At 40.8% G+C, this 18414-nt stretch overlaps 1 protein-coding gene across 1 annotated transcript in view; it reads right to left on the reverse strand.

Annotated features, from left to right (window-relative positions):
• Nucleotides 1–18414, reverse strand: part of LOC121435176 (protein mono-ADP-ribosyltransferase PARP12) — a 39444-nt gene that overhangs the window by 7791 nt on the left and 13239 nt on the right. The window contains exons 4-8 of the mRNA XM_041634271.1: nt 17094–17195; nt 13271–13394; nt 8540–8735; nt 5389–5530; nt 1405–1501 (exon numbers count right to left, since the gene is read on the reverse strand). Coding sequence (XP_041490205.1) covers nt 1405–1501; nt 5389–5530; nt 8540–8735; nt 13271–13394; nt 17094–17195 — 661 coding nt within the window. The remainder of the gene's footprint in view (nt 1–1404; nt 1502–5388; nt 5531–8539; nt 8736–13270; nt 13395–17093; nt 17196–18414) is intronic.

The following is an 18414-nucleotide window of genomic DNA, read 5'->3' on the forward strand; positions in this document are numbered from 1 at the left end:
TTACATTTCATCAAAAGTAAACTTTAATTATAAGAAAAAAAGAAGGGCATGTTCTCAGGAACTTACCTCGTTGTATCTGACTCCCAAGGCATTGCTTCTTGAACTGCTAATGCGCATTTCCTCTCTCACTTACACCAGATCTTTAAATGACCTCTCTGTTTTACAAACATAATAAACTTTCCCTCTGAAGTCTTCAGAGAACCAACAAAACCAAAGCTTAGGCAGCTAACAGTATTGTTGTCTGAAAGTCCCAGCAAGGCCACGGCAAACAGACTCTAAGGGGAATTTGGTACATCTTCACTATCTAGGCCATCTTCTAGTACACAGCTATGTGGCTTGGCTAGCTCCAACCCCAGCACAACTGTCCAAGACTAAACTACTTTTGTTTTAAAGAAAATTTGATCAGTGCAGAGCAAGAATTTCCCATTAGCTGCAGAAAGTCTCTCTCCCCTATTGTGTGCTGCCTATGGGTTCAATTAGATGCTCTTAGCAGCCATCCTGTGACACAAAGAAACCCACTGTGAAAGCGAAGCTGGTTTGCTAATGGCTATTATACCAGAAGTTTCTTTGTTTTGGTTTTCTTTTCAAGACAGTTTCTCTGTGTAGCCCTGAATATCCTGGAACTCACTTTTGTAGACCAAGCTGGCTCTGAACTCACAGAGATCTGCCTGCCTTTGCCTCCTGAGTGCTGGGATTAAAGGTGTGATGGTACATACCCAACAACTTAAACATTTTTTAAAGATTCAGGTCCATAACTCAGTCATCACATTTAAAGACAAACGATAGGCTGGCTTCAAATCTAGCCAGGTTTGCACATCCCAACAGACAGTTTTGTGATTTTTTTGAGGAAACCCACAAAGCTAATCTCACTATGGCTCACAGACTTTCCCAACTAGTTTGGGTTTTGTTTTGTTTTGTGAGACTGGGTTTCTTTGTATAGATGTGGTTGTCCTGGAACTAGCTCTGTAGACCAGACTGGACTCGAACTCACAGAGATCGCTTGCCTCTGCTTTCCTGGTGCAGGGATTAAAGGTGTGTGCCATCACGGCCCGATTTCCCATAGGTTTTTTTTTTTTAAATATTTATTTATTTACTTATTATGTATACAATATTCTGTCTACATGTATGCCTGCAGGCCAGAAAAGGGTACCAGACCTTATTATAGATGGTTGTGAGCCACCATGTGGTTGCCAGGAATTGAACTCAGGACCTTTGGAAGAGCAGGCAATGCTCTTAACCACTGAGCCATCTCTCCAGCCCCCTCCCATAGGTTTAATGACAGTAAGGTGCTAGCCATGCATGCCAGTCAGTACCCTTTCATGTAATCTGAGAAGCTCTTGTTTCTGGCAGCAAAGCACTCCTCAACTGAAAGCTACACCAAGTAAGCTCACAGAAGCTACTTACCAGGACTGCTTCATTTGGACATCCTGGGGAGACACATACTTGGGTCTGCGGCAAACCTTTCTGACAGTGCCATACACAAGGTTTTTCTGCAGAAAGGCTGGAAAACAAACAAAAAACAACCTAATGAAAAAAACACACGTGTATGTGTGTGTGTACATTCGTACGTGTATGCACAGCAGTAATGTTCTGTAAACATAAATTAAATGGGTTGGACAGATAATCCAACATGTAAAACCCAAGATCAGTTTTAAAAATAATGTGATTTTACACACTTCAAATAGTCATAAATAAAGAAAACGGGTATCCTTAGGAGACTGAGTTTAATGAATAGAGAAATGATTAGTAATTGGCATATCAATTATGCATGAATGCTTTTGAATTGTTCCTTCCAATAATATTTAAATTATTATTTTGCTTAGCAATTTTTTCCAGCTTAGATGTAAAGTTCCAGCCAAGCCTGAGACCAAATTACCACATCTTGAGTTAATGCAATTTATAGGTAATAATTTTGCCCTTATGACTTTTCTTAAATTTGAGTAAGCAGACTCTACAGCAGTGTTTATCAATCTTTTCAAATCCATGTTCTCCTTAATAAACGAAACATTTGACCCACCCTCAATCTCAATCTCAGGGTCATCCCAAGAATAGAGCGTGGATATCCATCCACATTTGCATTGAAAATGACAAATATTTAGAAGCTATATTTCCTATTAAGGAAACCCTATCAAGTGCTACTTTAATATCTAAATATATAAACCAATTTTTATTTTAATTTTAGGAATATTTTAATACTAAAGCTTATAGATATCTGAATTTACCTGCTTTTGAAGATAAACTATGTAATAATTTGAGGACGTGTCCCTTCCACTGCAGCTATCCTCATTATCTTCTGGAGTCCACTATTCACTTAGCTCCCTTACCCTTCCTGTTGCTCATCATTCAACCGTCCACTGATGCTTTGCTCATGAACACACTGGCTTAATAACCATATATAATGAATCTTAAATGACCTTTCAACAGTAAAAATGGCTACTTGGCATATATGGAGTGGTTAAGCATATGTTAGACAGCTTCTCTAATCTTTCATTGGGAAAAAAAGAACCCCTTTTCCTAATAACTTTGTTGTTTCCTTAATTTACACTGGACACATTCCTAAATGAGCTTGCTGTGGGGGATTCTGCTGTTGACAGTCGGGGAACAGGATGTCATTACTCTGCTTCTGGAAACTTAGCTATCATTTTGAGTTATTCTTTCATGAGAAGAATTCTTACCAGAGCTGGTCATTTGGGCTGCTGTGTATATACATTTTGAAAGTGTTTGCTTCCTCATAATCAGTAAGTGTATAAGTGGCAGAGTTTGGCTTGAGACTCTATTTCATTATACATAGTAAAGACTGGGTAGGTAAAGCCAATGACTTCAATCCTTTTCCTTTATAGATACTATTATCTACCAAATAATAAAAAAAATCAAGCAACAGGTAAACTGTGATCACCTTAAGTCAGTTCACTGTGAGCATGCTTTTTCTAGCTACATCCTTGTACTGAAAGTCTATTCTGTCTCCAGGGACTGAAGTCCAAGTTGAGAACTAGAAAGGTATGTTTGACATTTTCCAGATATTTAAAAGAACTCAAACTGTGGTTAGCAGCAGTCAGAGGAGTGAACGCTGCAGAAACTGGGTCATCACGACAGTCCTGCCTTTTCTATCCCCCTGCATTCTTCTATATACTGCCATCAATTACAGTGACTGGCACTTGGGACACTCTTGGCTGGTTTCCTCCAGTAAAAGTCATTCCTCTGGAGAACAGAAGAAACTTCGCTGAGGGGCAAGAGCATCAGGGAGTCTTCCTTAAACAAAACCGTAAGTGCCATAAAACCACAAGTCAAAAATAACTGAACAGTTCCAATGACTTCGTAGCTGCTAATGCCCCCACCGAGGAGTCAGAGTGAGAGGTCATGGTGCCTGATCTGCGGGACCTGCTGAAGCTGCTCTGCACTGCAGGACGCTGAGCTGCTTCCTGATGCTTGGGACCCACACAGCCACACTGCAATGACTACAATTTTCTGCAGTCTGAATCCTGTTTACTTTGGAGTCAAACTAGAAATGCAGACCGAACATTCGACTGTTTTAAACTTTGGGACACAGAACTCATTTTGATTAAAATATTGGCCCTGAGAACTAAGATCTAAACTTTCCCCTTAGGGGAAGAAAGACTCAAAATAAGGAGTGACTGAAGGCCCTCTTCACGGACGAAAGGGAGAGCCTAAGCTTGACTGACAGCAACAATGTCATTGGACTCTCATCCATCAAAAAAACTTTTCTTGTCTTTTGATTAGAATGGATTTAAGGAAATTGTGGTATGTCAAATTGTGGAATGTTTGTTAATTCCCATTCTAGAATTATAGTATTGACTTGGTAATGTTTGTAACTGCTTATAAGACATTGAGAAAAGTTTGACATGCACTGTAAATGGATTTAATGCATATATTAAGAGTTCTAGATTTTCATACAGTGTAAAATTGTTAAGAGGTGCTCTAGACCAGCTGAAGATAATATTTTCAACTCAGGTGATCCTCCTCCCCTTTAACTAGGCGACTATAGCCTTTAGGAGCATGATTATTCATAAAACATTATGATCTCTCCTGACACGAAGTATGGCTCTGAGACACAGAGCCCAAAGGTATTTCTCTCCCTTAATCTCTTGTTTCACAGAGGTCAGCAGTCAGAGACAGGTTTGAAGCTTCTTCTCCCCAGATACCTAAGACAGAAACTCACATAATTAGAATGCCAGTTCTGAAGACGGGTAAGTCTAGGTAAATGAAGGAGTCTCTGCCTAAGACCGGCGCAATCATCTGTCCTGTTGCAGAAGCACGGGCTTTATTAAAATTAACAAAAAGTGGGGAAGTGTGGGGGCTGAATTATGCAAGTCCACATTCTGGTGGTCAGAGAATCTGAACAACTTAAAGGCGCAATTGGTGCCTTCCACACAAGAGGTGGTCGTCTAGCTCTCAGATAGGAAAACAAGCTGATGCCATCCTAACAAGTGGTCAGGATGTGCTAATGTTGTTCTGCTCCTTCTACTGTAAACTGGGGAAGAGGTGTTCTCAGTCTACATGACAAAATAGGCATGGACAGGCCATGGCCTACTCATTCCCCTGCTACCTAGGAAACAATGCTAAGGAAGTTCGTGTTACCTGCCCCCTCAGTTTACCTTGATATAAAAGATTTTTGGAAAATAAATGCAGATGATCTCAGGATATGAATGATGCCTGAACTCCCTCCAGGAAAAAAAAAAGTAACTGCTGAAAACAGACAACCAAGTGGTTTTTGGAAAATTTGCCATGGCACCTTGCTGCTTTCCACACAGAACAGAGTATAGAGAACAGAGAGGATACACTGCACCAAGGCAGGTCCTCTGATTCCCTTTAACATGCTGGACTTGTGAGCAGAGCTGGATGGAATGTCTGCAGGAGACCGCACAACTAAAACTGCAGCATTCCCACAAATCAGCCGCTCAAGAACTGGCCAATGGTGACTGCTCTGCTTTTGTCTGTTAAGATACATGGGGGAAAAAAATCACCTCAGCTCCAGCTTCTAGACACTAACTAAAAGGACAGAACTTTTAATTAGTGTGTCCTAGAGCATCAAGGCTGAAAGTACCTACAGAAAATGCAGCAGCTTTGGTGCTATGCCAGGAGTAAAGAGATGACACTACCTAGTAGAGTCACGTGGGCCTTGGAGAGCCAGAGGTTAACCTCCAGATACAGAACAGCCACACTGTATTCACGGGCCCAATCCCTCAACATCCAAAAAGCTCCCTCTCCTGAAACCCTTGAAGCACATCTCCTTGACAGTGCAGGGCAGTAAGTATCATCTGTTGATGGGTCTGGCTGCCTTTTGGAATAGATACACCCTCCTTTCCTTGCTTATACCAGCTAGGCCCCCAGGTTAATATGGGAGGACTCGCTCAACAAGAAAAGGGGTACCTTTGAAGTCTAACTCGTAGTTGTGCTTTCCAGCCTGGAACTTCAAGGTAGCTGCCTGGGAATCAGCCCCTGGGACACAGACTGCCAGGTAAGCCTTTTCCACGTCACTGCTGCTGATGGTGGTCACAGGGTGCATTGTGCCCTGTAAGGGGAAATCCAAAGAGGTCAGGGAGGCAAGAGGTTGTGGTGATGAACAAAAATGCTGGTCAATCCAGCCCCCATTCTGGACAGATGATCTTGTTATAGGGAAAGAGGAGGTACCAGGGAGCGGGGTGACGGGATGGGGGTATGGAAGGGAAGTTATATGACTCTCTTGAAGCTACTGTAAATAGATGATGGTACATATAGGTCTTGCTAAGTAGGGTAACCAGGATGCAAGCAATAAAAAAGCAAAAGAACAGCAAGATGACTTAGCAGGAAAAGGTACTTGCCACTAAGGCAAATAATCTGAGTTCAATCCTTAGAACATGTAAATAGGAGAAAACAAACTGCTACAATTTGACCTTTGACCTCCACATCCATGCAGCAGCATGAGCACATCCATATATATATACATACACACAAATACATAGATAAACAAACAAGCCATTTTTAAAATTCTTCAGACTAGATGGTACAGCTATACAAATGATGGCAAACTATTAACGGCTAATTCACCTAGGCCACTTAGCTGGTGAGCTCGAGAAACACTACCTCTTCTACAGCTATTCTTATTCCCTTAGTCCTCCAGTCAGGCTTCAGTCCCTTTCTGTGCTGATTTTCTGGTCTCTTGGAGGATCTTTTTTCTGCCAGTTATTTATTTCAATTCTCATTTTCTCTGCAATTACCTACTAGATAATATTTGGGACTGGATGGACTAAATTTGAATTCTGCAGCTTTGCTATGGTTTAGATGTGGTTTGTCTCTCAAGGATTTATGCTCTGAAAGCATAGTCTCCGATGTGAGGTAGAGCTTTAAGAAGTAGGACCTGAGGCTCTGTAGGGATGGCTCAGTGGTTAAGAGAACTTGTTGTTATTGCTGAGGACCCAGGTTTAATTCTCAGTACCCACTCGGCAGCTAACGTGTCTGTAACTTCAATTCCAATGGTGTCCGAGGCCTCTTCTGGCCTCTGCAAGCACCATATGCATATGATGGACAGGCAAACATGCAGACAAAACATCCACATATGTAAGATAAAAATAAATGTACTCTTCACTAAGTCACAAGTTCTATAATTTAGGGACAAAACATAAATAAAACAAAATCTGTCCCTGCCTTTGAGAAACAGTACAGCAAAAAAGGAGGGAAAATAAAAAGCAAGTAGTTAACTCAATACATCATGCTCAAATATCCCACGGGTCTACGTGGGTGACACAGAAGCTACAGGCACTTGCTGGGAGTGACCTTTTCTGAGGCACAATCCAGCAAAGTTTCCTGAAGGAAAACAAGCATGAGTCAAGGCCTAACCCCGAAGAATGGCTTGGCTCTATGAAGGTGGTCAGAGAACGGGTAGTAGGCATATGGTTTTGGAAAGAAGTATTTTATGGTCCTATAGTAGTGCTTAGTTTCTCCTTTTAAATCTATCATCCTTCAAAACTAAATTATTAGGTTAAAACTTGGAAGAATGAGGAGGTGGTATAAAAATCACTTCCAGACAGTGAAGGGAAAAGAAGATAAAACAGGAAATGAAGGAAAGAATCAGCAGAGAGGAAACAGAGTCAGACATATAACTCAAGTCCCATCCCCAAACCTTAAGGTGAAAATCCCCTTAACACAGGTTATCACAGGGAAGAGAATGAAGGCAGCCAAACAGAAAGCAAAAGCGAGGGACTTTGGCTGTATCTGGAGAAACCAGTGGTTAAGCTGAGGAAGCCCAAGATTAGCAGCATTTGGAAAGTGACTAGTAAGATTTGAAAGAATGAAAAATTCCCATGTGTTCTAAGGCAGGTCTGGTTGATTCTGACATCAAATTTTGGGGTACATTCTAAACTCAGAAACAAACTTAGCGTTTCTGAAAATCAAGAGAAAACTAGTCTGAAACTGGAAATTAGAAAAACAAAAAAACCAAACAAACCTAAAGGAAAAAAAAAACCAATTATATGAAGGGAGAATGACCCCAAGGCTATACAGCTAACACTGTAAAAGGAGACCCCAGGAACTCAAGTCCACCTATGTCTCCATATTCTTGCAGCATGTGGGCACACCAATGGCATCCACATGAAGTTCACATCCAGAGATTCCCAAACTGTCCTAAACAAGTTTACAGACTGTAAACAAAAACACGCACGAGCAAAGTGTTGGAGGTTGGAGGAGAAAAGTCTCCACCCCTGAACTTAACGGTGCAGTCTGGGAAGCTGCTCAGAGACTACTTTTGCATGAGTGCTATCAGAGCTCTTTGTGTTACATCAACAGGGCTGCCTCTGTCTCCCCCCCAGAGCCAGAGGGATCATCAAATAAAAAATGACTGTTGCCTTTGGTAGCCATCTATTTCTGAAGAAGCTGCAATATATCATTCTAAGCATGGAAGATGCACCCATGGTAAAAGAGAAATGTCCTGTCCTTGTGGAGCTTACATAAAAATGGGATCAGAGAAGGGCATTCTACATATAGTTAAGAACAAGAAACCCAAGCCTCAACACAACCTCCAACAGGTCAGGGAGTGCAAGTACCATCAGGTCCCCAAGATAATTTTCATTGTGGAAAAGGATCTCTACATAAATGACTCTCTCCACATAACTTCATTTCTGTAAAGTCCCCAGATCTTTTGATCCCAGCCTTTGTTGACATCTTCATATAATTGACAGTGAGTTACCTGATTTGGGTTCCAAATCAATTGCTGATATAAATCATATTCTCATACACTGCTATCTTCTGAAATTGCAGAAACAGGCAAGAAAAGCAATTTGAAAGCCTTCAACTTTATACTACAGTTTAGGCACTAGCTCCAGAGTTTTCTGTTAACTAACAAAAATCAATGAAGAAAGCTGACATCATGACAGTTATTTAACATTCAATTCTCATGAGCTAAGATATCTAATCATTCAAGACAGGACTGTAAAGATGCACTGTCATCCAGGTCTACCAAGTACACTCCCTGGCATCTTTGTGTTTCTGTTTAGAATGGATGTTTCATCTTATACAAAATTGCCATCCTTTTTATTATCACACTTACTTGTCTTCCATATTCCTGCCAAGAACCAAACTCATCCAGCCAGTACCAAACCCAGTCAGTAGTGAGGATGAAATGCGGGGGTTTGGTGACTGAAGAAGCGGTGGAGAGCCTGCGAGCCACAGTACTACCAAACTTCATGGAATCAAAGTCTAAGTTAACCAAGCGTAAGCCAGCAGCTGACTCTGTGTACACTATCCTGGAAAAGAAAATGAAGAGCAGATTAAAATTTCACCAATTAAACAACACAGGTGATTCTGCTTCCACCTATGAGAATATAGATGTGCGAATAGTAAATATGTCGTACAGTTGTAGAAATGTTTCCAGCGGCAGGGAAACCTGCTTTACAAGATTGTCACCTCTGCTCTGTGAAAATCAGGATGATACAGAAGATGGGTTATCATGAAAATCCTTTCACTGTAAAATTCAGAAAATGCTGACTCTTCTTCAAAATAATTAAGACTGGAAATGTGGCTAGGGCAGAGCATTGGCCTGGCATGAACCAGTTTGATCTCCAAGACTACAAAAATAAAATGTGTTACTAAGCTGTTAAAAAAAAAAAAGAAGAGAAATCCTTAGAAAACAGAAGCAACAATAGTTAGCATATACTGAGCATTTGCCAGCCCATGCATAAAATAATTTATGTACAGCATAGTCAATCTTTGCAGCCCTATGGGATGAGGCTAGTATCTCCATGCAACAAATGGAAAAACAAAAGCCCGTGAGAACTAAGAAACACATCTGAGCAACAACAGCCAGCAGACACGGGATAAAGGAGATAGTCTGGCTGCACAGCCTACATGGCTAGCCACCAGTCCAGGCTCCTTTCTAAACGTGATACTGCTCCAAGACCAAGGGGAGTGAGGACAGGGTCAATGACTAATGACATATTTTTAGCAGCTAAGGCAAGGAGGTGGGGGACACATGCGAATGCAAAATCTGGGGAAGAAAGGAGGCCACATCTAAGGAGAGATTTCTTTTCCCCCTTTAGATACTGAACTGGGAATTTCACAGCATTCCTCAATTGAGCTATACCAGGTCTCTCTTCATTTTGAAGCAGTCATTAAGTTGTCCAGGCAGGTCCTGAACTTGTGATCCTCCTGCCTCACCTTCCCAACTAGATGGGATTACAGATCTATACCACAGACTCAACTCAGAAGAGATACTTCTAGCCAGACCTGGTAGCACACACCTGTAATCCCAGTACTTGGGAGGTCTAGACAGGAGCAGAGGTTCAAGGTCATTCTCAGCTACACAATGAGTTTGAGGTCAGCCTGGGTTACTTGAGAGTCCATCTGGACAAAAGAAAGATGGGGTGTGCTAGAAGGAAAGGACAGAGAAGAGAGAAGATAGACAGATTTCTGTATAGCTAGGTCCCAGGAACATGCCATGCTAAGGTAGTCACACTGGCTGTGGAGAGAAGAGGAAAACTCCCTCAGGACTCTCAACCAGTCAAGCCTCACACAAGTTTTAGATTGTTGCATACTTCTTTGTCCGAATTAGCTGTAAAGATATTGGTTTCCAGAAAAGCAAACATCAATTTCTTGGAGGAACTCACCTCACAAAAATTGCCACAAATAAAGTTTCACCAAACATATCTCAAAATCAAATCAAACAGCACATGTGGGAAAAGACTCCATGAGAAAATGTAGCTGACAACAAATAGAATCAGACTACTGAGGCATCAACTATCATTCTAAGATACAAATACGTGTAAAGTGGTTCTTTTTAGCTAGTTATCAAAAGCCTAAGTTAGGATTATAAGACTAAAAAAATTGATCAGGTAATCTTGATGAAAAACAAAAACATTTGAATAAGTAATATAATATCATAGATTTTAAAGTCGGACAGACGGACTCACTGGATCTCATATGAGGCTGAACTAGTAGCCTGGGACTCTGACAATTCCCCTAAATGCAGCAAAGAAATGAAAAGTAAATGACAGAGAAGGTAGGAGAATAAAGAATAAAGTAAAGAACTCTCAGTCTACCACTTCATCAGGGTCCCAGCAGCAATTCTAGAGGAGACCAAGGCTCAGAAAGTGGGCATGTGTCTGCATAAAAATTATAAAGACATAATTCTCCCCAAACTCACAACAGTCATGGAATTTCAAATTAAAAATACAGCAGAATTAACTGTAAGCTGATGAAAATTTTAAATTCCTAAAGACCAAAATAGCAAGAACCAGAAGCAGCAGCAGCAGCAAGAGGAAGGAAGAGGAGGAGGAAGAGGAGCCTTTGTCTTTCCAGATACCAGAACTTAGTATTACGCTCCAATAGGTAAAAGAGATAGTGTGGGACTGATTCAGACAGGCACTGACCAGAGGCCGGAAACAGACGAACACAGTGACCACCACAGGAGGCACTGAAGACGAATGTAGAAAAGATGATATTTGACAACAAATATCAAAATGAGCTGAAATGAGCTAAGGTGTGTTAACATTTTACCAAATTTGGCTCTCTTCTGGTGGTTTCAAAAATGAACCTCCAGAAATGAGTAGTCATGAGCTTGTAATAATGAGCATATTCCGTAGTTTTAATTTTATGGCAAGTATTTTAATCACGAACAAATTAATTAAAACTTTTCAAAATAGGTATTAAAGAAACTGGTAGTTCACCTAAGAATGAAACTGAATTCAAAATTAATCACATAAAAAAGAATTTAAATATAGCGTTATACTTAAAATGTTCACTTTTAGAAGAAAACTCAGGAGAATTTCTTTTTGTTTTTAGAATGAAGGATTTCTTAAGATACATAAAGTACAAAACCATAAAGGGAAAGGTGGATAAATATTTCTCGCATTAAAGGCACTATCAGCTGAGTAAAAGAGCTAATTTTTTTAACTCACATTTAATATGCAGAAATGTAAAGACTGCTTCAAAAATAAATGGATAGGTAAAAACATGGCTCTCTTTATTCGCAAATGCAATTAAGGATGGACACTGCACAGCAAATGAACCCTAACAGCCAATGGACACGTGGAATCATGGCTATACAAACTGAGAAAACATTTTACACTCTTGACTGGTTAGTATGTAAATGGTCAACAGTACCAGTATCAGGGGGACACATCATTAAATACTGCTAAGGGACTGGGAAGTACTATGATCACCTGGAAGACAATCTGTTATCATCTGACAAAGCCAAGGACAAACACAGCCTACCTCCCGGAAGACCCCTTTGGAAATTCTCCCAATAGAAATACACATATGGTGCACAGAAGATTGGCCCATAACAGAAGTACTGAATTGGTATGGAAGTACAACCCTGTAATGCCAGCCCTTGGGAGGTGTTGGCCAGATTGACAGTTTATGGGCAGCCTGTGCTGAAAAATGAGACCCTGCCTCAAAAAGGAAAAGAAAAGAAACCACAATGCTGTTAGACATTATGTTAGGCATTTCAGCACACAGCAAACCGTTCAACTTTTAGGTCCAAGAACTAACAAAACTAATCTACGGTAAAAGAAATCAGTGAAGACAGCTTGGGAAAGTGAGCTGAATGAAGAACCTTCTAGAGTGATGAGATACTATATCTCAATCAGACTACTGGCTACAAAAGCAAATATATTTGTCAAAAGTCACTGAGATGTATACTTAAAATATTTATGCACAATATTGTCTAAAATTTTCTTCAAGTAGAAAGATTATGGGTGGTATGTGAGCTATTTAATCTTCCTAAGGAGAATAATTTGCTTCACAGTTTTAGTCAATATCAATTTGCACATATGCACTCTAAGTTCAAAATCGTTTTAGGCATTCAAATCCTCTTTTTAGGAGGCTCAGCAGTTAAAAGCACTTACTGCTTTAACAGAGGATGAGGGTTTGGCTCCCAGTACCCACAGTGGGTAGCTCACAACTGCCTGTAACTCTAGTAGTGCCAGGGGAGTCAATAATACTCTTTTGTGACGTCTGCAGGCACTCACATGCACACACATACACACATAGATATAAACAATAATGAAATAAATTCCAAACCCTTTTTTTTCTTTTAATAAGGGTTTATTTATTTTTATTTCTTGGGTGCAGTATGTTGTCTACACGTATTCACCACATAGTGCAGTGTCTGAGGAGACCAGAAGAGGGCATCGGACCCTCTGCAAGACAGTTCTTAGTCACCAAGTGGGTTCAGGAACCAAGGCAGGGCTCTGCCAGAGCAACATATGCTTGCTTACCTACTCGACCACCTCCCCAGCCCACGCCCAAAATAAGATTTTTTAAATTATCTTTTTAGCAACATATTGCAGCACGTTCTAACACAAGCTAAGGTTAAATATTTAAAAGAAGGCTATCTGAGACTTCTGTTTTCACTATGATTGGCTGAGTGAAATGCTAAAAAAAAAAAAAAAAAAAAAAAAAAAAAAAAAAAAAACTTAAAACATTCAGGCATTCAGGTTAAACAGTTTAGCTGTGACTTTCCAGAAAAGATTTTATCATCTGGATTATCTACAATAATAAGTAACTGTTTCTGTGATCAATCCTAGCAGCAAGTAAGTGAAGTTATTTGGTCTTGGTACCACCTTCTTTTCTCATGGCTCCTTCCTGGAGGAAAGTAGAACAGACAAGCCAGTATAAACACAGGCTTCCATCTCCAAATCAAACTTACATGATGGTGTGTGTGTGTCTGCGTGCACACATACGCATGCATGTTCATACTATTGTTTAAACTAAATCCCTTATGCTGCGAACTCAGGCTGGGCACAAAGTCTGGATGAGGGTAACGTTTTCATTCTCCTACCTCTCTTTACTGGGATTACTATAGGCCTCTTCAATAAGCTCCATGTTGTCCAAATCCTTCCATTTGCCTCCATCCAAGAACTGCCACCGATACGGCAAATGAAAATGAACTCGATAGCACTTATCTAAAACAGAAACAAAGTAGTAAGATACCCTAATAAACACTGTGTCCCCACCCTTCAATTGTCAATGGGAGTGGTCCTGATCACTGACCTGAGAACATTCTGGGAAGTTATGAGGAAGTTGGGTTTTGTTAGTTCAGATCTACCTGGACATTTACATACTATGGTTCTTACTAAGTGTGTCTTCCCTTTAAATGGAACATTACAATGATGTTTTAAATAAAAAATGTGTTAGTCTAGAATGTCAGATTCCAGATTTTACTCCAACAGGAATCCATCCCAGAATCTAGCTTGATGGCTGAGGCCTATAATCTTAGCTACTTGGGAGGCTGAGGCAGGAGGATCACAAGTTCAAAGTAAAAATGGGGTTGGAAATACAGTTCAGTGACAAAGAACTGTATTAGACAAAAACCTTAGGTTCAATTCCTAAGAGGAAGGAAGAGAAGGAGGAAAGGAGGGAAGGAGGGTAAAGAGATGAATCCATTCGACCTCACACATCCCAATGAGGGTGGTTTGGCTGCTGAGATATCCTCTGGGTATCTGCTAAGAGACTCACCTCATCTTCAACATACCCCACCCATGTCTTCACATGTATTACTCTGTCCAACAGTATCCATGTCCTCCCCTCTATTTTCCTGTCTTCTAAGTGCCACAGGGCTCACTGCCCTCCATTTCAAGCCCTTGCATGCTGCTTCATCTTGGCTTATGCTGGCTGGCTCTGACACTTCCTTTCAAAAGCTCTGTGAGTTTCTGATACATCTGTACAGAGATAGTGTGTGTGTGTGGGGGGGGGGGTACTGGAAAGGAAGAAAGGCCTAAGGCAGTTCACTGCATTCTGACATGGAGATATAGCCAAGAAGTAAACTATTAGAAAGATACTCATCCAGGTGCAGAATGTTTCTATATACAAATTAGGAGACAGAGAGATTAGTAGTATTCTAACTATACATATGCAATATTTCTTGTAGAGGAATGAGAAAAGACTTCCAACATTTTGCATGCTTCTAATTGAGTATTAGGCATGTATTTATTATATAGTCTTCAAAAGTAAGCAGCAGGGTAAGTGAAACAAGGAAGGTCCAAGTGTGCTGGTGCTATGTAAGAACAAACCAAATATACATATGCACTTAGTATAGAGACGTGCACACCAGTACCTGTGTAACATCTTTCTAGACAGACACCCAAGCACCAGGAAACCATCATTTGTTCTTAGAGGACCTACCTGGCTACTAAGGAAAAGGTGATTAAGATTCATTTCTTATTAACTGCAGCTAATCCATTTTAATTTGTAGTTTAAAATAATGAATTTAAGCTAATTTAACACTTAAAAAATTAAAATTTCCTAAAATCTGTACATTCTTTCTCAATGTCAGATCTTTCCAAGATTCTATAAAAAGTGGGGGAGTGCCACAGAGGAACATGTTGACATTGCTAGGGCTTGTCAAAGAACAGGCCAGTAGGTTTTTTGTTTTTTTTTTTTTTTTTTTTGGTTTTTCAAGACAGGATTTCTCTGTGGTTTTGGAGCCTGTCCTGGAATTAGCTCTTGTAGACCAGGCTGGTCTCGAACTCACAGAGATTCACCTGCCTCTGCCTCCCATGTGCTGGGATTAAAGGCGTGTGCCACCACCACCCGGCGGGCCAGTAGTTTTTGCACAGCAAAAAGGAGCACTAGGTCAAGAGGCCTCAGAAAACAAGCTGGGGGTGTCCAGGCAAGGAAATCTCGTAAATTCAACAAGGCAGGGCATGGACATCTTGGGGCCTTGCAGCTCCCTGACTTGTACAGAGTCTGGCCTTATATGACTCATACTAGGCTCAGAGATCTACTGGATTCTTATAATGAAGCACTGGGCCAGGCTGAAGTTATGGTACAGAGGTTGCGGCCAAATCAGAGTTCCTATTCCTTCCTTGAAGGCACTAAAGGAAATGATAAGAAGTGAGCAGAAAGCACCCAAGTGTTGAAATGTTATGTTGATAAGCTCCAAGTACAGGCAAATCTTGGGTGGCCCAAAGAAAAACTCCCTGAAGAAAACACTTCCTAGGGAACAGTAGCTCCCTTGTGCCCACTAAACTGAGGTCTCAGAAAGGATCCAGGAACCCAGAGCTGTGGCTAACAGCAAGCTTGGAACTAGATAGACAGGCCAGGATTCTCACAGGTGGATGGAGAGGCCACCTCGACCACAGCAGCTGGCGAGAATTTTGTCACAGCAGTAGGAACAGAAAGCAACCCTTCCATGGCTATCTTCCCTAGTCCTCCACCCTATTTATCAGCTTTCTTGTTTCTCTTCTAATGTTCTCCAACTCACAGCAATCCAGGCTCTAGGCTTCCCAGGTGAGTTACATAAATGGAATCAATTTGGAAAGCAAAGCACCCACATTCACCTCCCCTCCCTCCCTATATCTCTTGGTACAACAGGAGAAAGGTAAAGGTAAAAAGTACTTGGACACAATGAAAAGTACAAATAAAACAGGATCATTTAAGAACCCTTAAAGTACAAAGCAAGCAGAATAAAATCTAAAGAAAGAGAGAGGAAAGCTAAAAATAAATAAATCTTTTAAAAACAGGAGTGAAGGGGCTATAGAGATGGTTCCGTGGTTGCTCTTCTAGAGGACCCAGGTTTAAATCCCAGCACTGATATGGTGGCTCAAAACCTTCTGTAACTCCAGTTCTAAGGGATCAGATATCCTCTTCTGGCCTCCTTGGGCACCGGGCAAAAACTAGGTGCAAAGACGTACATGCAAGCAAACCACCCCATCCACATAAAATAAATAAATAAAATTCAATTTGAAATAAAGTATGTAAAACAAGTGGCACAACATCCAGCAAGTGTTGACCACGAGGAAAGGATGAAGGGATGGCAGGGCTTTCTGCTCTGCCTGTATTCTCTAACCCCTTCACAAAGTGAAAATATTCATGAACTGCTTGTGTGACATCTAAAGACTAAAAATGGAACAAAACATTTTGGTGGCTGCAGTCACAGAAGCTCAGAAAGAATCTTCAGTCAAAGGCTAAGCTGTCAGTGAATACAAAGCTTTTGTGAAAACACTGACCCACATAAGAATTACTGTTTGTGGGGCTGGAGAGATGGCTCAGAGGTTAAGAGCACTGACTGCTCTTCCAGAGGTCCTGAGTTCAATTCCCAGCAACCACATGGTGGCTTACAACCATCTATAATGAGACCTGGTGCCCCCTTATGGCTTGCAGGCACACGTGGAAGGAATGCTATACACATAATATAATAAATAAATTTAAAAAAAAAAAAAGAATTACTGTTTGTGCTAAAGGGTAGGCAAAGGTCCCAAGCAGGGACCACTGGCCTGATATGAAGCCCTGAGCAATCCTCCAAGTGCTAACACAAGTACTTCCTCCTCCTCACTGCGGTCTTCCAAGTTTCTGAGACTCCCCTAGGCCTACTGTCACCCTTGAGAAGTACTAATTATTTTAGCTTCCACTAGATTAGTAGCCCTATTTCTGGAAGTTCTATGGTCACTTGACACTCACCTGGTTCAGACCCAGATTCTATATTTCCAAAAGCTTATCTACAGCTTCATTTTCAAAAATTCAAATAATTCCTTCCATTCTCAATAGGACAGATTCAGAACTAGTTTGGCAAGACCCCTCCTCTCTTTAGGGGTGCCTCAAAGTAGTTCCAGAATGAGAAGCAGTCTCCCTCCCATGTGAGGGGAGAACAGCCTCTAACTTACCTTGAAAGCTACAACTCTTCCGAATGTGGTACAAGCAAATCTGATCACTCTCCTCCTGACTAGGAGTGCCTGGTGACACAGAACCTGAACTTTCTTTTCTTTCTACAAAGAAAAAATACAAAATAGGTCAGCGTCCATTGATGCTTTTCATGTAGGATTACAGTACTGCATGGCAAAAAGAAAGAATCTGTTCATCTCTCCACACACTACCGAAGTGGTCTAGGCAAACTGACAGAACCTACCCTTAAAGGATAAAAGTACCCTGACCACATAGGTAGGCACCTGACTTTTACGGTGAATCCCAGAACACTCAGTCATACAGCTTTTTACTAAACCCAGAACATCACAGAGGGGTATTTTTTTGCAACTGTCCATCCAAGTCACTAGGAAAGGAAAAATGGAAGGGCATTTTAAAAATTATATTTAGTTTCTATAGTAAATACTTGTCAATGAAGTCTTTAGAACTGGATAGTAACAATAAAAAAGGTAATATATGGAAAGTTTTCATCTTCAAATACAATATTCTTAATTTTAGTTTACTTATAAGCTCTTTAAGACAGGCATGCTAAGTTCTTTCAAAGTGTACATTTCTCATTACCACACCAAAGGGTCTTTACCTATTACATTTATCCCATCCACTTAACACAAATAAGAATAGAAAACTCCTTGACAGCTTTTCCTCATTTACTATCCTATCACCTGTCGCTCTGTTATCGGCATCTTTCCTTTTCATTTTGTAAACTCCCAAATATTCCACAGGCTGGGCCTCAAAACCCACACCTGAGAGGCTCTGAAGCTCTTCTCTCTCCAAAGAAGTAACTGTTTGTAAGACCTAGGTCACTGAGAAGTGGGTCCTTCCCTCATTTTTAATAGTTATAATCCAGATGATGCTCTAAACATTAGCTACAGTGAAACCTCTGTATATCCGAGTATTAAAAAAAAAAAACAAACAAACAAACTGAAGAGACTGGTATGACAGTAAGTGCTTGCCCTTCAGGCTTGAGGACCACAGTTCTGTCACCCAAAACCCACATTTTTAAAAATCTGAGTGGGTCTGGAGAGATTGCTCAGCAGTTAAGGGCACTGGCTGTTCTTCCAGATGTCCCATATTCACTTTCCAGTATTCACATGGTCTTCCATAATTGTCTGTGACTCCAGTTCAAGAGATCTGACATCATCTTTTGGTCTGTGGGAACCAAGTACTCAAGTGGTGGACAGATATGGTGATACATCCTTTTAGTCAAAGCATTTGGGAGGGGAAGGCAGGTGGATCTCTGTTGAGTTCAAGACTAGCCTGATCTACATAGAGACTTGCCTCAAG

Source organism: Microtus oregoni, unplaced genomic scaffold (assembly GCF_018167655.1).
Source record: "Microtus oregoni isolate MIOR12 unplaced genomic scaffold, Mior012 000046F_ref0000063, whole genome shotgun sequence".
NCBI lineage: Eukaryota > Metazoa > Chordata > Mammalia > Rodentia > Cricetidae > Microtus > Microtus oregoni.